At 40.0% G+C, this 17,172-nt stretch overlaps 1 protein-coding gene across 1 annotated transcript in view; it reads left to right on the top strand.

Moving 5' to 3' along the window:
• atp13a1 (ATPase 13A1) overlaps positions 1 to 17,172 on the top strand; it is an 81,607-nt gene that overhangs the window by 1,551 nt on the left and 62,884 nt on the right. Inside the window, exons 2-6 of the mRNA XM_059992107.1 lie at positions 8,026 to 8,115; positions 9,444 to 9,631; positions 10,653 to 10,725; positions 13,629 to 13,784; positions 14,893 to 14,962. Of these exons, the coding sequence (XP_059848090.1) occupies positions 8,026 to 8,115; positions 9,444 to 9,631; positions 10,653 to 10,725; positions 13,629 to 13,784; positions 14,893 to 14,962 (577 nt within the window). The remainder of the gene's footprint in view (positions 1 to 8,025; positions 8,116 to 9,443; positions 9,632 to 10,652; positions 10,726 to 13,628; positions 13,785 to 14,892; positions 14,963 to 17,172) is intronic.

The following is a 17,172-nucleotide window of genomic DNA, read 5'->3' as shown; positions in this document are numbered from 1 at the left end:
CTTCTATTCCATTTTGACATCAAGAGTCTTGTGCAGGATTGCAGCTTCTACTGATGCTTGTTGGGCAGAGAGATTGGGTTCTTGGGAATATTGAACAGCCCACCTTTGGTTTGCACGTCTTCTGCATGCTTGTGTTACACTGATATTGTTACCCCCAATAATGATTAGTAAGGGAAAGAGAAAATCTATATTTACTGACAAACACCTTCATCGGCCCAGTTCATAAACACATGAAATTTACCCAATTGAATACCTGTTTGCACATCTAGGCTTCCCTGACCCTCCATGAACAGTTGAAAAGAAAAGGTGATGCCTGGGGAAGGGGGGGGGGGGGGGGTCTACACTGCTCACTGCGTTCTTGGTCCCACAGTAATCTCCATGTTTCTGACCATGGGGTCAGCAACTTCTGCAATGGTTGGTCTGAGTGTTGTTGCTGCCAGTACTCCCAAAATTCTCCATTCTTATTTTTTCCTGATCGGTTGATGATTCACTTTTGTTGGTTAGAGGTCATCTGACCTGTGTTAGCCTATCATTGGATATTGCCCGGGTCTACAAGCGGTATTGCTTAATGGCCCTTTCCAGTAGCCTTGTGCCTGAGGTGATTTATTTTGTTCTAACAGAGGTTCAACCCAGTCTAACTATGTCACCAGGTAATTGGATGATAGCCTGTTCCTTCTGCAAGCCAGCATTTTACATAAACAAATTTTCTGAGAATGGTCTCAGGTTTAAGCAGATCGTTAGAAATTTCTTGTATCCACATTCAGTTGCTATCATTAAGTTGTCTCACAAAATGGCCAGTTCCATTCCTGAAACAGCATAGCATGAACAAAGACTTGTTTTGTCTGTTTCTGCTGCCCTTGTCTAATTCCTGTTTGCTGATTTGTAGATTGTAGTCCTTTCTGACCATCAATAGGAAGTGCTTTCACATGACATCTCTTTGTAAGTAATCTCAGTCTAGGGTTCTTGAGAAATGAAGGGAATACTTTTTTCCCCACGGGACTTTGAAAATGCCCTTAAGGTGTTTTGAATGAGTGGAGTGTTTAGGGCTTTATCAGTAATGGATACTAGGAATGTGAGAAATGAAAGTAGTAGTCAAATGGATTCAGTAAGTTTGTTTCTATCTCAGCAGCACTGCACTATCTCTTAATTGCTTTGTTAGCTAAGTCTTATGTCTCCTATCAGTGGTTTAGAGAATTTGAATTTTAATAACCTCTGGATAAGCCTCAACATTCAACGATCCATCCATTGTGCTGACACTTCCAATGTGATAGCAGCACCAGGCATATCAGAATCCAGTTTAATATTACTGGCCTAGGTTGTGAGATTTGTTTTATGGCAGCAGTACAGTGCAAAAAGAGAGGGAGAAAATAGGAGGAAGTCTTCATGGGTTCATTGTCCATTTAAAACTCTGATGGCGAAGGGGAAGATGCTATTCCTGAAATATTGAGTGTCTGTCTTCAGGCTTCTGTTCCTCCATCTTGATAGGAGTAATGCAAAGAGGGCAAGTCCTAGGTGATGGATTCCATCTTCTGAATGTGTCCTCAGTGCTGCAGAGGCTAGTGCCTATGATGAAGCCTGCTGAGTTTACAACACTCTGCAGCTTTATCAGGTCCTCTGCAGTGTTCCTTCCATACCAAACGTTGATGCCACCAATTAAAATGCTCTGTACGGTACACTTGAATAAATTTGTTTATGTCTTTGATAAGACACCAAATCTCCTCAAACTCCTAATAAAATATAGTCGCTGTTGTACCTTCTTTGAAATTACTTCAGTATGTTGGGCCCAGGATAGATCCTCACATATTGACGCCCAAGAACTTGAAACTGCTCACCCTTTCCACTGCTCGATGTCAGCAATTCTATGGATGGTGAATAAATTCTTCTCAGGCTTCCAGCCAGGTACAGGTATTGATTATAACTGATGTTTTGATGACAAACTCTGCCATCTTCAGGGGTGGTGCCTGAGCAGGTCTAGTCCAGTGGTATTTGTACCTCTGTATTCCGTCCCTCCTGATTGGTTAGTCCTCATCCAATCAGATTTCCGTTCTCCCACCTTGTTTACAATAGAATTCCTGTTCTTACTTGGAGCGAGACTTCCGTCTTAAAATTATTTTCCTCTAGTTTTATTTCAATGGCTTCCTTCACCAGGCGGTCCCAAAAACTATTGGTGTGACATGGTAGTTTTGTACTGTCGAAGTCAATCCTATGGCCATTGTGAATGCATGTTCTGCTACTGCATTTCTCCAGGTAACCCAAGCAGATGCACCTCCTGTGCTCCTTGATGCACATTTCCACAGTGCATCCCGTCTGGCCGATACGTGTTGCCCTGCATTCACGGGGAGTCCTGTAAATGCCAGCCGACCTTTGGCACAAAACAGCATCAAGATGCACAAACTGGACTGACTGTCTGGGTAGGCCTACTGTCTCTACCTGCTCCTGCCCTACTGAACCAGTGTCCTCACATCTCAAATCCATTCTCTCTCCCTCCTATCACCCTGTCAGCCTCTGCATCAATACACCATCCTTCACAACTTCCATGATCTCCAAAGCAGTCCTGCCATTGAACATGTATCTTCACCTTCCCCTCTCCTCTCTCCTCTCCCCCACCCCCACCACCCCCACATCTACAGGGATTGCTTCCTCCACGCTTACCTTATCCATTTGCTCTTCCCAGCACTTATCCCTGCAAGTGGCCCAGGTGCGACACCTCCCTCGCCTCTGTTCAGAGCCCCAAATCTTTCCAGGTGAGGTAACACTTCGTCCTGTGAATCTTCCACCAAGCACCTTTCAGTTAGCCTCCTTCACGTCCCCCTACCTTTTTATTGGGGCATCTTCCCCTTGCTTCTCAGTCCTGAAGGAGGGTCTTGGCCCAAAACATCAGCTATCTATTCATTCCTGTAGACGCTGCCTGACCCGAGTTACTCCAGCACTTTGTTTTGGATTTCTAGCATCCACAGACTTTCTTGCATTCGTGATGTTTGTTACATTTCGCTTTGCCAGAAGTAATGGCCTACAAACCTTGCCAGAGCTGATGTACATCAGATTCCATCTCTAACCTCGATCGGAATTGATTCGTTGATCATGTTTCATGTCATCTGGCCATTCCTCACCCTGCTTTGTGTTCCAAGGGGGAGCATTTTTCTTGGTCACTGTGATTATCTGCAGTACCTACCTAATGTCTTGCACTTTAAGATGCAGCTATAAGTGGTACCTGTTTCAAATTTCCTCCTGTCCTGCTGTCAAGGACCCCATGTTTCTGATTTTACTTTCTGGTGATGTAATACTTCTATCAGTGCAGTCTATTTGGTGCTCTGAGAACAAGTGTGTGAAGAAGAGATTATCAATGCTTTGATTATCATCTCTGAAGTACTTTAAATTCTAGAATTATTTTTGATGACTTGATAGCAAACATTTAAAGTTTGTTCTCAAGCTATCAAAATGAGGAACTATTAACCACTTAGCCCTACTTGAATTAAATTTGGCATTTTCTGTACTATTAAGCATATAATTATAAGTGTTTTGGATAAAAAGAGCAGCGTCGGTATGGATTTATGGAAAGCTATACTTGACTATCGAACATAACTTTAGTATCATGGTAGCATAACTTTTAAAGGGTAAGTGGGTTCAATTCCTGCCACTGTAAGGAGGTTGTATGTTCTCCCCATGACTGCATAAGTTTACCCTGGGTGCTCCAGTTTCGTGCTGTATTCCAAAGATGTCCATTTGGGGCTAGTGAGACTTGGGCATGTTATGTTGATGATGCTTGCAGGCTGCTCCCCACCTCCTCCAGCAAAATCCACTGTTCATTGAGCCAAGCAATACATTTCACATTTCACTGTTTCAATATGCTTATGATAAATAAAGCTAATCTTAATTTTGTTATCTGAAGTTTCTTTGAAGTTTTGGTTATAGAATAGATAAAGGAAAACCAATTGATGTGGAGCAACACACACAAAATGCTGGTGGAACACAGCAGGCCAGGCAGCATTTATAGGAAGAAGCAATGTCGACGTTTCGGGCTGAGACCCTTCATCGGGATGGCCCGAAACGTCGACATTGCTTCTTCCTATGGATGCTGCCTGACCTGCTGCGTTCCACCAGCACTTTGTGTGTGTTGCTTGAACTTCCAGCATCTGCAGATTTCCTCGTGTTTGATGTGGAGCATTTGACTTTTTGTTTTTCAGGTGTAATATTCGTCATAAATTCTTCATGGGCTTCCAGGTGGATACAAGTATCAATTGTAACTGTTGTTTCAATGTTAGAGTTTGTCATCAAAACCTAGATTAAAATTGATATCTGTACCCGGCTGGAAGCCTGAGAGGGTTTATTTGTCATATATGCCAGGAAAACACTGGATCCTTTTTCGTCTCTGTATTATGTTTTGAAATTTGTTGTTTTGCAGAAGCAATATACCTCAATACATTAAGAAAAACTAAATTACAATAAGAAAAAAAATTTAATTTTGTATATACAAGTAGTGCAGAAAGAGTGGGGAAGTGAAATGGTGTTTATTAATTCATTGTCCATTTAGAAATCCGATAGCAGAAGCTGTTATTGAAATGTCTCTCTTCAGGTTACTGTATTGCCTTCTTGATGATAGCAATTAGAAGAGGGCATGTCCTGGATGATGTATGCTGCCTTTTTGAGGCATCATCTTTTGAAGATGCCCTTGATGGGAGGCTAATACCCATGATGGAGCTTGTTTAGTTGGCAACTTGTGTCTTTTTCTGACCCTGTGCAGTGGCTCTCTCCATACCGGGTGGTGATGCAACAATAGATGTGCCACTGGCAAATTTATGGATGGTGTTTGAGCTGTGCCTAGCCACACATTCATAGGTGTAGAGAATAGAGCAGTGGGCTAAGCACGCATCCTTGAGGTGCACTGATGTTGATCATCAGTGAAGAGATGCTGTTTCCAATCTGCTTTGACTTTGGCCTCCCAATGAAAGATCCAGTTGTAGAAGGAGGTTCAGAGGCGCATGTTTTGGAGTTTGATTAGAACTGAGGGCATGATTGTGTTGAATGCTGATCTGTGGTCAATAAACAGCTGGGCGTAGGTATTATTGTCAAGTCAATCCAAGGCTGATTGGAGAGTCGAGTTCCTCTGTAAACCTGTATCCATTTGAGCAATTGTCTTTGAGGCACCCTGTTCTTGGGCACTTCAGAATGATTGTCACCCTTTAGAAGCAGGTGCCAACCTTGACTGCAGCAGTGAGAGATTGAAGATATCCTTGGGGGTATACCTAGTAGGAAATAGGCAGTGCAAGTTTACCCAGGAGCATGAATGGCAATACTTTTAACGCAAGGTATACTGCTTTTAGTACTGAGATACAGGAATTTAGGATTGTAAATCAAAAGAAATGTATATTTTCAGGCTTTAAATGGACCATTCTTTCTTCTGATTTGGCACAAATTATATTAGAGTTGTAGGCATTTAGAACAAAGAACAATACAACACAAGAACAGGCCCTTCGGCCCACAATGTTGTGCCAAACCAGCTGAAAAGTAAATCTAAACGGCTGCGTACAATAAGTGTTTAAGCAGTGTATAATGTTTAGTCAGTCATAATTTTCCAAATGTATTTCAATTTCTATGAATTAAGCTGTGTGTATATTTATAAAAAAACTTGTGCGTATAAAAAACACACACATACTCTTTAGCTGCCTAAGTAGCTATCATAAAACATGGGTGCAGAATTAACCCAGCAAGTATGCTCTGCCAATGGATCATGCTGATTTATTTTCCCTCATTTATATTCTCCTGTGTTCACCCTGTAACCTTTGACATTCTTTCTGGATCTTAAACGTAATATACAATGAATTGGGTTGCGGGTGCGTACTCCACACGTGCAGAGCAAGCCCAACAATGGAGTAGCAGAATTAACTGAGTCATGTTAGCCACTGCACACACTGGGCAGCTTAGTGTGTAAATGACACTGGGCCTGCCAAGATGGAAACGTGCACACTTGAAAGCCTGCTCAAAAAAAAAATTGAGCCTTTGCGTGTAGGAGACCCAGAGTAAAAGAGAACATGTATGTCATCTTTGCTACCCTGAGATTCATTTTCTTGCTGAACAAGAGATACAATACAATCAGTGGAAAAACTGCACAAAAGTCACAAATGATTAATGTGCAAAAGAAGGCAAACTATAAATACAAAAAAGTAAATAACACTGAAAACATGAGTTGTTGAGTCCTTGAAAGTGAGTCCATACGTTATGAAATCAGATCAGTGGTGAGGTGAGTGAAGTTGTCCATGATGGCTCAGGAGCCTGATCGATGAAAGACTGTTTCTGAATCTGGTGGTGTGAGACCCAAGACTCCTGTAGCACCTCCCTGATGGCAGCAGTGAGAAGAGAGCATGGTCTTACCAATTCACTGTGTGATCCATTAGCCATCAGTGCACTTGCCAGATTTTCGCAGTTGATCCAATATAGTTCATGTGTCATGTATTAAAGGTTGGCCTGTGATACCAAATTGGGTGTGATAGCCAGAAATGGCATGAGGAAAAATCATTTCATGTAGTGAGTATTTACAGTCTAGTTTGCCAAGACTGTTACCATGGCAGAGTAGAGTCAATTGTAGTGTTGAAAATGTAGTAAAATAGCAGGGAGATGGGAGAATTTGCAGAGGTAAGGTGTAGTGGATGGTAGAGTTGAAGACTTCGCATCATCTTACACAGAGCCAGGCTGGACTTGACAGAACAAACAATGTCTACTGTGCTGTATTTTCTGATTTTTGTTTTTGGTGAAACCATAATGGCCAAAACATTCTTGCAAAGCATCCATCTGACATGAAGATCACTGCTTCACTTCGAAGGGGTAATGTGTATGCACGGTGTGGATAAGAATGCCACTGCTGAAAATTGGATTATAAATATGTTTCTGCTTTGTATTAGCAAGGACCAGTTGGTTGAATATGGTTGGAATGTGTTTGGTTCATTTCATTAAAACACTGAAGATCATTGCCCACTTCAATTGTCAATCTTTCATGGTGCAGTGTTATATTTCACCAATAAAAATCCATAGAAACTGATCTGATCTCCAAACTGATATGGAAAGTCTTGCCTTGCTGCAGCAATATTCCAGAACCAAGCTCACCTGAGCCTCAGTAGCTTAGCTGCAATAAGCAAACAATGCTTGTGAGCTTGGAGGCTGAACTCAAAGATATTGTTGGTTTGTTCTCTACAATGAACCAGAGGATGTGCCTTGCATTCAGTAAAGTCAAACTCTACCAATCTGACCTTGCTGTGCTATAATGCTCCTGGATGATAAAGGCTAACGGTGAGATCATGGGAGAAGACAGACATTGAATGCAATGGTGAGTTTCATTATAAGTGAGGCACGTAAATCTTTGATTTGTTAAAGAGCATATCTGAAGATGGAGATCTCATACTAGGCATAAAAGTCATGATACTAATCTGGTAAAGTTGCAACATCAAATGCAAGCTTGCTCACTAGCTAAAGTAGTGTATAATGGAGCTAATCAATCCTAGAACCAGAATCTCATCCCGTTCATGGTGATGGTCAATTGAACCATGGTGGGGAGAAGTAGGCATGAGTGGAGTTTTGAGGGGAAAAGACATAGCTTTAGGGAAGTGTAGAGCAGTATTAGAGGGAGGAAGGGGGAGTAGTTTGCTGAAGGAAGTGGAAAATGCTTCAAGGTTTGCATCAGCATATTAAGGAAAGCAGCAGATATCAGTATTGTGATGTAACTTCGGCACTGATGTAACATAGTGGTTAACATAATGCTTTTACAGCACTAGCAACCCAGGTTCAATTCTGCCGTTGTCTGTAAGGAGTTAGTATGTGTTAACCCCTGGTTTCCTCCCACAATCCAGAGACATGGGTTAGTAGTTTCATTAATCTCATGGGTGTAATTGGGCTTGTTGGGCTGTAAGGGTCTGTTATCATGCTGTATCTCTAAATAAATTTATGATTAAAAGTAATTATTGGATGCTTAGAAGGAACAGATAACAAACCAAAAAGATTCATTGTCTGCAATCATTTTGATTTCTTGTACTATAGGAACAAAATCCTTTCAAAGCAACTTGGGCCAAGGTTGTTCCTACTCCTAATAATGGGTCCCCCGAGTTGGTGCCGCTTCAACATGACCAAGTATGTGTGTGATTCTTAATTGTACATGTGGCTGAAAATATTTGTTGTTCTTCACAATTCAAAATTAAATTGTGATGTAATATACTTAAGCTCTGTTTCCTGAGTCTATCCAACAGTTTGGGTGAGGACGGATGAAATTTCATTATTCCAAAGCTATCCAAGATAGTCAGTTGGGAGGAGGATATGAAGAGGTTTAAGGAGGATATGTAAAGTTAGTTTTGGTGCACATACCAAATGGTGACATAGGGTAAAGTTGATGACATCGCAGGTTATTAAAAACCATTGTTCAGGCACGAGGTTAGGTGAGTTGACAGTATTATAGTGTTTGTGGCAAGAGGGTTGATTATTGAACTAGGCAAACACTATTGCATTAGGCTATGCTTGGGGTGTTAAGTGCAGTTTTGGTCTCCTTGTCCAAGAAAGGAGAACTTCTCAACTGGAAAGGTCAATAGTATGTTTAAATGAGAGAAGTTTTGATTGCAATTTAGAAAACTTAAGAGACTTGACAGTGTAGATGCAGGAACAATACTTCCCCTATGTATTCTAGCAGCAGTGAACACAGTTTGATGAAAAGGCTGTTTAGCATTGAGATGAGAAATTTCTTAACTTGGGAAGTGAACTTAACTTCCAGTTTAGAGATAAAGGAGGTTTAATTGTCCTTTGTAAGACAGATTTCAGGATCTTGGCGGAATTGAGGTATATGGTGATAGTGCAGAAAACTAGCCCCGAGGCAGACAGCCTTGATTTTGATGAATGGTGAAACAGGTGTAAAAGACATAATAGCCTACCCTTCTAATGCTCGCCCTCTTATTGTAAACTACCAGAATAGAGAAGCATAAATCTATTAGTTATGTAATTCTTCCGAGTGCTAGCTAATCTTAAATATAGTAAGTGATGTTTGCACTTCAATATGGGATTCCTGAATAGCTAAGGGTGCATAGAACAGCAGCAGAAGGCAAGCGTAGGTCAGTGGAAAGTTTTGGTGGAGCATCAGCTGTGCAGTGTTTATAGTCTGAAGTAGTAATAGGCAAGGTGAACTCAGTATTAAAAATAATGTTAGTGGAACAAAAATATTTAAAATGGGGGGGGAGAAGGATATCTTTCTGACAGGTATGAAATGAATAAGGCTTCAATCGAAGATGAATTGAACCATTTTAGAAATGTGAACTACAAAGTTTTGGGCAGAGATTGATTTTGGATACAGTTGAGGTGATCGTTTTGAGTGTTGCTCGTTGGATATGAGGTGACTGCCTTTTTTTATTTTCATTCGTTGTAGCTATTAATCTGAGTTTACATATCAGTGCTTAAACAATTTTATCTCTTTGCAGGACAAGAATCATCAGAAAATCATCTCTTTTGAGTTTCAGAAGATTAAATACTGGTATGATGAAGTTGAAAATGAGTTCCTTCCAGTGGCTTTTCCAGTAGATTTTCAACTTCAGTTTTACCACACTGCCAAGGGATTCCAGGATGAAACAGAACTGAAAGCTGCTGAAAAGAAATATGGGACAAACAAGTATGTACTGAAGACTTGAAATATAATTTTATTTATACAATAGCTACAGTCTTTTTCCACTTTTAAAGATAACTATATTTTTGGTATTTTGTGTGTAATTTTATAATTAGTGCACAAAAGATTCTTCCATAGTGATGGCTTCATAACCGAGCCATCTTTGGAATTATAACCTTGCATCAGATGCAGGATTCGTATCATTAAATCAGTTGTTGCAGACTAATGAAATCAAGTTGTAATCAGCATTGAGAGAATGTCCTCAAATTCCTCACTGCTTGTGTTTGCACCTGTCTATTTAGTCCCATTCCTGTTCTTTTCCCCACTGGTCTGGTAACCTTGGTGTTAGCACCACCAAGTTCAGAAATCTTGAACTTGCTGGTTGCACTTTTGCAGTGATTTCTTGACTTGAGCCGAAAATGAATTTGTGCCTATTGCCTCCTGACCATTCAGCAAGTTAGATATAAAAACAGCAACTCCATCTGCCTCCATGGAGAAATGGCTTCAGGATACTAAGATGAGGATCAGGTAGTATACATTTTTAGAATGGTTAAATGTCATGCTTTTCCTTGCGTCTTTAATTAACTACCTTTCAATATTTTTGATAGCACTTTTCACAATAACTCAGAAGTTTTTAACAAGATCGGTTGCTATTCTGTGATTATAGATGTTTTGGAGCATTCAAATAAATGATGAAAAGTTTTACTGAAATATTGTAATTCCCATTACATGCTTTCAAGTTATAGTCCTTTGTTTATGATCTAAGAAAGCAGAGTAGCATCAACTGCTGTCTGTGCCATTGGATTAGGTTGTCAAGACTCCTTAGTATCATCCTAAAGAATTGGTGTGTTTGGGGTCAAATGGGAAGGAACAAAGTTTGAAATACACGATTCTTTAAAAATACATATTAGTGATTCCTGCTAAACTGATCATTCATTGCATATACTCCCATGTACTTAAAGTATCTGTGTAGATTTGACAGTATGATGGAGCATTTGTTCTCATTTCTGATATGTATGTTTGTCAGGGCTGAAATGGTGGTTCCTGAATTTATGCAACTCTTCAAAGAGAGGGCCACAGCTCCTTTCTTTGTTTTTCAGGTAGGTGCCTTTACAGTTGCTTAAAAATAGTGTTGTATTACCACTTTTGGCTTTAATAGGAGTATTTTGCAATAGCATGATCATGCATCAGTACTAAAATAAATTGGTTTAAATGTTACAATTTGAGTGAGGGAAGCTGTCCTTAAGCATATTTTTTTCATACCAAGTATGTTCATAAATCGAGTCCACCAAATAAACCAGCATTGTAGAACAGATGGAAAAGTAATAAACACAAAATTCTGCAGGCTCTGGATTTCCAGCATAATGTATGCAAAATGCTGAAGGGACTCAGCATGTCAGGCAGCATCTATGGAGAGGAACAAACAGTTGAAGTTTCGGGCTGAGACCTTTCGTAAAAGTCTTGGCCCGAAACATCACCTGTTTATTCCTCTCCATAGAAGCTTCCTGACCTGCTGAGTTCCTCTGGTATTTTGTGTGCTTTGCTATAGATGGAAAAGTAATGATATTTGAGCTCCCATCATAGGATCATCAAATTGAGCATTGAGGAGAGGAAGTCTTTTGGCTTTAGCCCACTGTACCCACGCCTGGTCTTAAGCCACCCACTGATTATTTACATCTCTCCCTGTACCCTTATCTCTAATTATCTATCAAACTGAAGTATGGGTCATTGCTTGCAAGATGAAAAAGATCCTAAGGCAGAGACTGTCGATGCTGGGGATCTGGGTCAACACAAAAACACTGGAGTTAAACTCAGTAGACCACGCAAAATCCTCGGCAGGAAATGAACAGTCAACATTTCAATCCAGTACTCTTCAGTCCTGATAAGAATCTAGACCAGAAACATCGAAAGAAAAATTCCTCATTATTGAGCTAATTATCTTAAATCTCTGTTCTCTGGTTGTTGAGGCTTCAGCCAGCATATGTAGATCACTCAAACATTACAATGGCCTTTCTTTCTATTAATTATACTTCCCCATTTTATATTATTCTCGTATCACAAGTTACAGCAGAGGCTTAACATCTACAGCAATACACACCAATGTGCTGGAGGAGTTCAATGGGTCAGGCAGCACCTATGAATGGGAAATAAACAGTTGTCATTCTGGGCCGAGAGCCTTTATCAGGACTAGATGAAGGAAGGGTCTGGGCCCAAAGTGTCAACTGTTCCCATCCATAGAAGCTGCCTATTGAGCTCTTCCAGCACATTGTGCATATTGCTGTATTCTCATATGCCTTTATTCCTTTTTTTTTTGGATGTCTTCCACACATTTTTCTCAATTGTTGCAAGCTATTTTTCCTCCTGATGTTAGTATGGAAAAGCAAATAGTTGAAAATACAGGCAATTTTTAAGAAAAGGGTTTCTAGAAGTACTGAGGCAGTGTTTCTCTCCATGTAGACTGTCTGACAACTTTTCAACCACTATTTTGTTTTTAAGATTGAAATGAGGGTGCTATAGCTTATGGTAGTCTTCCTTTCTCACTTGCATTGCTACTGTTCGGTGCTTTTCCTTTTTTGCCTCATTGTTTAGGCGATACTTGGATTACTAATTTTAATTGCAACCCTTCGGTGCTAAATGCCCTTGGAAATCACTGAAATTGGACTGCATTTTGTCTTTGGTGCTGCCTTGTAGTTCTCCATAACTACTCTAAATGTAAAGATTTTATCATTTCATACATTCACTAATACTTTCTAACTGTGCTTGTATACCCTTTAGGAATATAATTTGCACATTAGAAAATTGAAGACCTGTTAGTTTCTGTAGCTTTATGCTGTTATAATCTTCCACAGTTTGTTTATCAATCAGTTTTCTATCATTAATAACAGTAATCCTTCTAATTCCTGCAGGTGGACTGGGTGTAAGCTTAGCCATAATTGAATAGCTGAGCAGGTTAGATGGGCCACAAGTCCTACACCTGCCCTGTTCATCCTTGTACCGTCACTCAATCCCTGTATTACTTGGAGTCATTGTATTTGCCAATATATTGTAGACCTTAATGATGTGGTACTTAGTTACCTGATCACTTTAGCACACTATATTCATTATTCACATGTTCACCAAACTCATTTACATTGTTTTATCTTTCATCCCTGAGCCCTTCTATATCTGAACTGTTATTTATTCTCTTTCTGTCCTCTGGCACTTTAATTCTTTATGAATATTCCATGCACCTTGTCATTTTAGCAAAGACATTGCAGAGGTCCAACCTCTGATTGCACCTACTCGCCTTCAATTTTGATGAGTTATAACACACAATGGATTGGAGGCCACAAAGATAAATTCTCCATTTATCAGTTCTGTTTGAATTTTAATGTGAAACATTTGGGGTAAGATTCCAACATGTGTTATTTATAGTGCAGGAGACTTAGCAATTGAAGCACATTGAGAAATAGTCTGTCTGTGGCTATACATGAAAAAATGTCCTGGCTGAAGCTAGGCATATTGGAAGATGTATTCTCAGCCATGAGTGGAAAGCTGGAATCAATTTAAAGCTTTGTAACAGGAGGGATTCTGGTCCTATGAGTGACACTTTAATCTGTGTGATTCCAGGTCTTGATGGTACCTGCTTGTCTGCACCAACAAGTTTATTACATTGAACAGACAGCAAGATAAGATGACCTGTCCAAGTTCTTGGGAGGAACCCAGTTTTCCTCTCTCATCCGGACAGCAATTTATCTTCTGTAAAAATAAGGTTGAATCTTATTTGTGAAGTAAATATTATGTTAAAAACCATCATAAAGGTTGAAAATCTAACTGCTATTCAAATACATCTCATGTTGACTTTGAAATCAGTGAGGAAAATAAAGGATTCTGCTCCAATGTAACCTGGCCTGGTAGCAGAATACAGTGGTGCTGGGGGTTCACATTAAGCTCCTTTTAGCAATGAATCTGATATTTTGGGTACATAGTGGTGGGTATATTGTAAGTCTGTCCTTTTTTCCAGGTGTTCTGTGTGGGTCTGTGGTGCTTGGATGAGTACTGGTATTACAGTGTCTTTACCCTTTTCATGCTGGTGGCCTTTGAAGCCTCCCTGGTGCAGCAACAAATGAGGAACATGTCCGAGATCCGGAAAATGGGCAACAAACCCTACATGATCCAGGTAGGAGCTTGTACAAGTAAGGTTGTCTAGTATTCAACTAGTATGAGGTTGGGGAAGACATGAATGACACTGGTTGTCTCTCTTTTAATTAGAGATCCAGGAAGAGTCATGATAGTTTATTGCAGTTATTAAAATCTATTTTAAGTGTTATTCTTGGATGCCTGGCTTTCTACACTTCTCCATTTTGTCATTGTGTCACTACAAGAGCAACGTGTGGTGCACAATTTGCCTCACTGTCGGTTACCAGAAATTTAAGATACAGAAATTGGATACAAGAAAAATAGAACCTAGAACTGTTCGGCACAGGAACAGGTCCTTTGGCCTATGCTTACTGTGCTAACCTTGATCCCTAACTAATCCCAACTACCTGCATGTGGGCAATGTGTCTCCCCATTCCCTACCTGTTTGCATGTCTAAATGCATCTTAAAGTTGCTATTGTGTCTGTTTCCATCACCTCCCTTGGCAGCACATTCCAGGCACCCACCACTCTTCTGATTATGTATTTTTTTAAAAATCACGCTTGCCTTGTAAATGTCCTTTAAGTTTTCTCCCTCACACCTTTGAGTTATACTTTCAGTATTTGATAATTCCACCCTGGGGGAGAAAGAACACTCCTGATGAAGGGTTTCGGCCTGAAACGTCGTCACTACCTCCTCCCATAGATGCTGTCTGGCCTGCTGTGTTCTGCCAGCATTTTGTGTTTTTATTTCTGACATTTTATGCCTCTCATAATTTTATAAATTCTGTCAGAATTCCTGTCAGCCTCCTCTCCAGAGAAAACAAACCAGCACACTTGCCAACTGAATTATTGTTCCTTTACATGTGTTTATTTGCTGCTTAATTGTTTGAATTGAACCCACTTTTCCATTTCCTTTATTGCAGCTACAACATTCATAAATGAGAGATTTAACTTTGATCAAATGTAAAAAAAAATGGCCATGCTATGATTAGGCCATCTTACTGCATGTGTTCTGTGCTGGTTTCTGGTGCTTGAATGAATACTGGGGTTTCTTCATTTTCTATTGGTTTTCCCTGATGTGATCGATAGTCAGGAATATGTGTTGTTCTAACTGGTATATCCACACTAGTTTTATTTGTTTCCTCCAGGTCTACAGGAACAGGAAGTGGAGACAGATTTCAAGTGATGAGCTCATTCCTGGTGATATTGTTTCAATAGGCAAGTACTTAAGTCATTTATTAATATGGCAATACTACTTGAGCAAATTATGACCATGTGGATGATGAGTACTGTTCCACAATGTTTTTAAATAGCTTTTGCACAAAATCCATTTTTATCCATTTTTAACATTCCTTGTATTGGAATGTTGAAATGTTGATGTTCTGGGATTTTAAAGAAAAATTAGTTTTTCATCTATATTCCAAATTACAGTATTGTGCACCTAACTGTTCCATACTGGGCAACTGACTCTGAAGCTGATTCAACAGTGATTTGAGATAGCTGCAAAATTTAAGTTTGCCATCTGATTGTTGCCTGGCTTTTAATTCATAGAAGTATGATTGAACTAAATCAGAATCAATTTTATTATCACTGACAGATGTTGGAAAGTTTGTTCTTTTGCGCAGCAGTACAGTGCAATACATAAAAATTTACCATAAATTAGAAACACAGTGCAAAAAGAGGACGAGAGAGTGAGATGTTCACGGGTTAAAGAGCTGTTTCGAAATCTGGCAGAGGGGAAGAAGCAGTTCCTAAAACACTATTTTCAGGCTCCTGTATCACCACCTCCCTGATGGTAGTAATGTCCTGGATGGTAAAGGATCCTTCATGATGGATGTTGCCGCCTGGAGGCACCGATTTTTGAAGCTGTTCTCTATGGTTGGGAGGCTAGTGCTTATGATGGAGCTGGCTGAGTCTATAACTAAAATGGAAGTTGAACCTGTGGGATATTGTGAAGACTAGATGAATTTGAAAGCTTGTTGTAAGTGTTAAGAATTGAGAAGTGAAGATTCAGAAAAGTGAGTATCAGTTAAGTGGCTAAATGCTTGGAGCCAATAATGTACTGATATATAATCCAGTGTACACTACTTAATCCTCAGCATGCTTCAAGTCATTGAAAAATCATGGAGCTGTGCTTTCCCTCCATTTTTCATGTCTCTTGTACTATTTCCAGTTCACTTATCTCTCAAATAAGTCCACTGATAGCCTCTGCCCTCTGCTCTGTCATGTCCCACCTGGAAAATGGTGCCTTGTATGCTGTTTATTGACTAGATCGATGTTCAGTACAGTACAATCGTACCTCAGAAACTGGTGGCTAAACTGTTGTAGTTGGGTCTCAATGCCTGGACAGAGGTCAGTCAGTTCATGTTGGCAGAAATATCTCTAGCTTCATGATGCTGAGCACCTGCACTCCCCAGAGCTGTGTGCTGAGTCCACTGCTCTTTACTTTGCTGACACATGACCGCATTGAGCCAGTTCAAACCGAATCATCAAGTTTGTCAATGGCCTCATCAACAATGATGACGAGACGGTGTACAGGGGAGTGATAAAGCAGCTGCTAGGATAGTGTGAGCACAACTACTTGATAACTCAGTGTGGACAAGACAAGATGATCTACGGAGAGAGTTAGGAGCACAAAGTTTCTGGGAGCACACAAAATGGACACATCTTACCTAGTTCCTCAAAATACCTCTTTGGTCAAAAAAGTACAGCAGTGTCTCCACTTCCTGAGGAGATTGAGGTGAGTGAGGTCAGTTTCTTCCCCCCCCCTCCCCACCCCGCCTCACATCCTCTGTGTAACCAGTCTTTACAGGCACGCCATGAGGAGTGTCGTGACAGGCTGCATCACTGTCTTGTATTGGAGTTGAAATCACCTGACTGCAAGACCCTAAAAGTATCACAAGGACTGCTGAGAGGATTATCGCTCTCCCTCCAGTCCAAGATATTAGGAAAGTTACGTATGCAGGATCCTTAACATCATTAGTGACTCCTCCCATCCATCCAACAACCTCTGATGCCCCATTCTTAGGCAAGTGGTAACATAGCAACAGGACAAGAATTTAGGGTGGGAAGCAGCTTCTTACCCCAGACCACGAAATGGAAAATGAATCTGCTTAAAACATACAATGAATCCTTCATTGCACTGTATTCATTTCTGGAGCAGTGCCTGTGTTTCTTGCTGATGGTTTAAATAAACAAACAAATAAATAAATAAATATATTTATATTAAATATAAATAATATATCTCTCCAAAAATCATTGGTGTTAGTTACTGTTTTGTTTGGTTTAACCATTATGTTCTGATGGCAGGAGAATAGTATATTATTAGTTTCTCTTTTCCAGTTACTGCACAGGATGCTGAATATTCATGCCTTGTTTTTTTTTACAAAATGCTGAAGTAATTGTATGTGGTGCCATTTAAATTAGTT

Source organism: Hypanus sabinus, chromosome 16 (assembly GCF_030144855.1).
Source record: "Hypanus sabinus isolate sHypSab1 chromosome 16, sHypSab1.hap1, whole genome shotgun sequence".
Taxonomy (NCBI): Eukaryota; Metazoa; Chordata; class Chondrichthyes; order Myliobatiformes; family Dasyatidae; genus Hypanus; species Hypanus sabinus.
The sequence above is the reverse complement of the archived record's forward strand: the minus strand, read 5'-3'. Positions and strand labels throughout refer to the sequence as shown.